Raw genomic sequence first — 6,000 nt, 5'->3', positions numbered from 1 at the left:
GGGTTAGGGGTGTTACAGAAGCAAACTCCATTTCTACTTACTTTCTCTTCCATTTCTTTAAAGACTAAATTTTAGAGGAAACCCAATCAAGAAGATTCAAGAATGAGACAATCTCTCCAATTATTGTCTTTCAAGTCTATGGTTTCTGGTAAAAATGTTGGTTACTTTTCTCTTTTTGTATTAGTTTGGTCTGTATATGTATTTTTTTTAATGTTTACTTTCTAACAGCAAAAGTTCTCAATTATGCACTCGTTAGAAATTGCTAAAATAATGAAATGTAGATCTATGAATTTTCTTTTTTTAGAAAAATAAAATTGAATGTTTGCTATAGCCATTGCTAGGGTATTGTCTTCAATTTCGTTTTCAACGACGATTGGTTTTTAAGATTGAGGGATTGGACGGCATATCTATTTATTCTTTATTCTTTTTCTTTTTCTACGTAAACTTCAATGTAGCCCATTAAATGCCAGATCAATTTGTTGTTACCTTGTACATAAAATGAGTGATTGACTTAGAAAGTTTTATTGGTCTACTTTACCCTTATAAAAATTATAAAAAAATTACTAGCAAACTTTAAGTGAATTAATAAAGTTAAGACTTTAATTTGTATTTGAAGGAGTAATTTTAAAATTTTGGAAGTTTTTAAAATATTATTGCTTCAAATTTGATTAATTAAGAATGAGCTGTTAATTTTTTTAAAAAAATTTAAATATTTTATATAAAACTCATATATGATGATATTTATACCCAACACTTACTAAATTTTAAACATTTAACCTTATAAGTTCAATCAAAATTTTATTTAATTTTTTTAGAAAAAAATAATATAACTTAATAAGATATTTATTAGGTAAAAAATTTCATGTGCCACAACCTTATACTTAAAAAGTTTTATCTCGTAATAATGCCAAATGATCAGCGATTATATGTTAAATAATGAATCGCTTTAAAAGCAAAAAAGAAAGAGGCAACCTCTCTATGAGGCAACCTCTCTATCTTCAATCAATTTCAAGTAACAAAGCAAACTCAAAACTTCAATTTCCTCAAAGTTTTCTCAACTTGATCAAAACGTAAGTGGGAAATTCCATAAGATTGCATGTATTTTTCACTTTTCTTACCTACCAGCAAATGCTTGACCTCTTCATCCACCCATTGCGAACAGCTTCAGGATGTCCCTAATACAGGGGAAAAATGCTTCAGGACGAGCACAAAATGGTTGGAACACAAGGAACAATACTTGCATATCAGTTCCAAACTCATTGCTTTGCTTCTTTGAAAACTTAACATCACCTCCTAAAATGCTACCACATATAAAACGGTCCAGCCTATCCGCCACACTTCGCCACAAGTCCAAGAAGTCTTTCCCGTTGAGATTTTTCTTAAGAACATTAAGCTGGTTCTTCAAACTCTGCAACGCTTCAATAAAAACATTGGAATCCTCAGTATGGTTGTATTCCAGGGTTAGATTTTCAAACTGACAAAGAAGAATGGCAACGATTTCCATAAGCCAGTTGGTCTCTAGTTCAGCCAAGCATTTTATTTCCTCTTCAAAGAAGCAATCATCACAAAACCCTTGCTGTTGTTCCTACATGTTAGAATTGTTTTCGGCAATTTTCATCTCCAAAAAACTTGCATCATCACTCCATTCTTGCAGCTTAGACTCAACATATCTAGCAGCATTGATTGATTCACATGCTCTAACCAATAAGCTACCATCAACCTCTTCAGGTGACAATTCGGCATTTCTGCAATGCAGAAGCAGCACATTGGAAAAATACCAGAAGAATCTGGCTACAGTTGATCTAACAAATTTGGCACGAGCCAAAATAACTGGTAAAGTTTGGCATCTATCAATCATTTCTTGCGCAAGTTTAAGTGCAGATTCCGCAACAAATGGAGCTTTATGGGCTTCTCTAGAAGAGAGCAAAAATGTTTCGCATATTGTACTAACATCAAAGTCAACTCTATGTTTGTCGTCAATTTGCCAAGCTTTAGCATCCTTCAGTACTGCTTTTAGTTTCTTCCAGCCGTCCTTGAGCTCCATCTTTGCCCAAATCTTAAGCCAATCTGGTCTATCACAAAATACTATCAACACGGATATCCCCCTCCTTTGGGCATCTGGAAACAAGAGACAAGTTTCGTATCTCAATAACGACTGCATCTGTTTATCAAAAGCAACAATAAGGTCAACTAGATGAAGCCACAATGAGATAACTTCTAATTTCATGTCTTTCTCCTTGTATCTTTCAGCCAAGGCAGGAAAAACATTTTTTGTTAAGAACCCAGAAAGGATATGCACCATTGCAGAAACCCAAGCTTCATTAGCACTATAGCTCCTTAATCTAGCTGCATCAATCAGAGGCTGCAAAATATCACTTATTCCTTCCATAAAGTCCCTAGTAACTCTATATACAAGAGCACACATAAACTCAGGCTGCTCAGCCCATTTCACGAAGTGATATTCCATTCTTACAGCTAAAGGAGACACCAGTTCATCAATAGCCCAAAGTCGTATCTCGCACTCCTTTTGACCTAAAGTTTTAAACTTTCGAGCTTCTCTACGCGAATGCAGTTGCTGCAAAGCACAAAGCACATGAAAACTTTGAGCATAAGACTTCTTTTCATCTCCGTGCATTAGAAGTAGTGGGTTCAGGAGCTTGGAGAGCCCTCCACTTTCCACTTTCGATGCTAGAAGTTTTGGAGGCCACCCAAAAGAAGCAAGAAGAGCACGATGTTCTGCAAGAGTTTCTGGTCGAAGTACAGCCAAAGTTTTATCTACTCTATGATCAACTGACTTTAAAAGATGGTGCCATTGTTGGGCTTTCTCAACATTGACGATTATCTCCTCAATATCATTCATGGCTTTTATGGCTTTTAGTAATCTTTCTTCCTTTACTCCAAAATCCTGCATGGCAAGAATGTCTGGATATAATGTCGGCGATGCATTCTGAAATAATAGGGGAAAACAGGATCATGGTTATTACTTGTGATGTCAGTAAAGTTGAAAACTTTGCGAACATATTCCCTGGACGACAATTCCCAGAAGAGAAAACTACGTCCTCGAGGTCTCCTACCAAAGCTTCTAAGCGAAGTGCAGTTTCTGTAATAGTTAAGGATGAGCTAAGTTCATAGTCTGGTGGCATAGTACATAAAAAATTGGGGAAAGGTCACACAAGCTATGAACATAAGAACAAAGAAAGACATGTAAACATATTCTAAAAACAAAGAAAGCATTGCACGCTAAGCCTTTGCTTGATAGAGTGGAAAGATAGAAAATTGAAGGGGTAGAATAATAGAAGGGTAGAAAATATAATTTTTCTTTCTATAGGTGTGTTTGGCAGGAAAGATAGAAAAATTGAAAGAAAAAATAATTTTCTTTCCATCCATTGCTTAATAGAGTTGAAAAATGAGAGGAAAAAAATAAAACTTTAGAAAAATGCATAATTTTGAGCTAACATAGACCCTCTGATTTCTCTTCTCTTATCATTTCAGTTTGGAAAGGTTGGATTTTATGTATTAGGATGGAAAATGATTATCTCTACTATTTTCTTTCCTCTTACCCTTCTTCCCTACCAAGTACACTCAAAATTTATTTTCTTTACACTTTTCTACTCCCTCCTTCCATCCTTCCACTTTTCCACTCTGCCGAGCAAACTTGCTCGGTTGAGTGGAAAGAAGATTGGAAAGGTGGATGGAAAATAAATTTTTACTTTTCATGGGTGTGCTTAGTAGTAAAGATGTAAAAATTGAAAAAAAAAAATTATTTTCCTCCATTGCTTGATAAGGTTGAAAAATAAAGAAAATAAAACAAAACACTTGAAAATGCATAATTTTGAACTACAAAACATTTGAAAATGCATAATTTTGAACTACAAAACATTTGAAAATGCATAATTTTGAACTAACTTATAGGTTATGCATTAAAATGTAAATGTTTTTTTCTCTGACTTTTCTTACCTACCAAGCACAATTAAAATTCCTTTTTCCAATTTTTCAGTCCCTCCTTCAATCCCTCCACTTTTTTACCCAGCCAAGCACACCTAAAAGCCGAAATATGCATTGTTATTCTAATAACAGATGAATATGCATCAAGGAGCATTCTCAAAATCTAAGCAATAAACTATGAGTATAGGCATTAGTAGTAGCTGAGCATTCTTATTCTGAAGTTGCATGAAATCACTGTCATTACCTCACAGCAGGTTTTTTCCTTTTTCAAATTGAATGCAGACAAAAGCTAATAGGCAATTGAAGAAAACTTGCATAAAGGAACATTCTTACATACACAAGGCCATAGAATGCAAGAATAAATAAACAGTCTTTCATTGTCATGAGGAATTAAAACCCAGTCTTATTATGTAGATAAAATTAAGAAGCAGAACGAGTAAGCCAGAAACTATCTGCTTGGGATTATTGCGATAAGGTGTAAAAAAAAAATGCTGACCAACATATTGGCGGATGAAGTGAATTCGGTGCAATTGAAGGGCCAGCAGCCGCAGTTCTTCACCCAAAAGCCTCTTCAAAGCAGTCCCATCTGCAAAGCCCCAAACGTTTAAATTAAAAAAAAAAAAAGAGGAGAGATTAAGCCAAATCAACCAACAAATCTTATGCAGAGTGCTAACACTGAGAGGAAGCGGAGAGCGTGAGATTGAGATTAGAAAGCGAAGCTTTAGCTCGAAAAGAAGAAGAGATCCATGAAAGGGTGCGATCCATGAGGGTGGTGCGGAGGTGTAGTAGACGATTGTTGTAATCAGGACAACGTTTGGTCCATTCAGACAAAAGACAAGAAGAAGAAGAAACAGAAGATGAGGAAACATCCTTCTGGGTCTTGAAATGTTGGTCCAGGTACTCTGACTGGGATCGACATAGCTTACCCACCTCCGGTAGAATTAGATTTTGAGGATCCCATCCTTCCATTTCCCTCTATTCTCACTAGATTCTCTCTATTCTGAACAGTAAACACTCATGATAACTAAAACCAAAGTCATCTCTCTCAATTTCTCTATCGAAGAATTTCGGTTTTTTTTCAAAATTAAATAATATAAAAGTACCGCCTTCCACTGCTTTTTTATTTTCTTGGGTCCATTTTCTTTTTAGTCCAACAGCTAATATAGCGTAAATTCAAATATTTGCATATATTTACTTTTGCTAATTGTTTCGACTTCATATGTTATGGGTTAATACATATTTTATTGTTGAATTTCTGGTACCTAATTATACTTAAATTTGTATTTTCGGTTTGTAGGTTGAGATTAACATAATTACTTTATATTGGTATGAAATTATTAATCAATTGGTGATCTCATGTGATATAAATAAAAAAATATTTTAAAATATGTAAATAATAAATCTATTTTTTACAAAATATCAAATTATTTATATTACTATTATTTTAAAATTAAAAATATATTAAATTTCAAATATATATATAAATTAATAAAAAATAAAAAATTTACATTAAGAATAACACTAGACAGTTAATTGTTATTTGTTGATATAAAAGATTGTGCATTTTTTTAATTTATATATTTTTAATTTTTGTAATTTGTATTTGTCATGTGGCACCACTAGGTTAGTAAGTAGTGTCACGTCTTCACATACTAATAATCTTAATACAAAGATATCAATTTGATTAATAGAATATAAATTCAAGTACAAACTAGAAAATAAAAAAGGACCAATTATGTACAATAAATAAGTTTAAGGAACAAAATATATATTAACCCTTTCAATTTATTAAGATATTCAAATATACTATATATTTTATATTTTAAAAAATAAATTTAAACTTTTAGTGAATTTGGATATCATCAAGTAATTTAATTAATCTAAAATTTAAAGCATATTCAAATTTCATAAACAAATTATAAATCTGTTTTTTATATAAAACTAAAAATTATTAGTAAAATGAGATGGAGTGATGTAAAACAGCGCGAAACGATCACGAATACTTCCGACTTGTGTGCCAAGGGAGGATGAAAATGGGGTTTTTTACTAATATGG

General features: G+C 32.9%; 1 protein-coding gene across 1 annotated transcript; it reads right to left on the bottom strand.

Moving 5' to 3' along the window:
- Window positions 1-945: 945 nt before the first annotated feature.
- LOC107933447 (RINT1-like protein MAG2L) lies at window positions 946-5,046 on the bottom strand. The gene is made up of 4 exons (XM_016865658.2): window positions 4,620-5,046; window positions 4,442-4,531; window positions 2,985-3,100; window positions 946-2,905 (listed from the first exon to the last, which is right to left on the bottom strand). The coding sequence occupies exons 1-4, from the start codon at window positions 4,912-4,914 to the stop codon at window positions 1,586-1,588; spliced, it is 1,821 nt and encodes a 606-aa protein (XP_016721147.1). The 5' UTR covers window positions 4,915-5,046; the 3' UTR covers window positions 946-1,585.
- Between the last annotated feature and the right edge of the window lie 954 nt (window positions 5,047-6,000).

Source organism: Gossypium hirsutum, chromosome A12, assembly GCF_007990345.1.
Source record: "Gossypium hirsutum isolate 1008001.06 chromosome A12, Gossypium_hirsutum_v2.1, whole genome shotgun sequence".
NCBI classification, from domain to species: Eukaryota; Viridiplantae; Streptophyta; class Magnoliopsida; order Malvales; family Malvaceae; genus Gossypium; species Gossypium hirsutum.
This window is presented reverse-complemented; position numbering and strand designations above follow the sequence as displayed.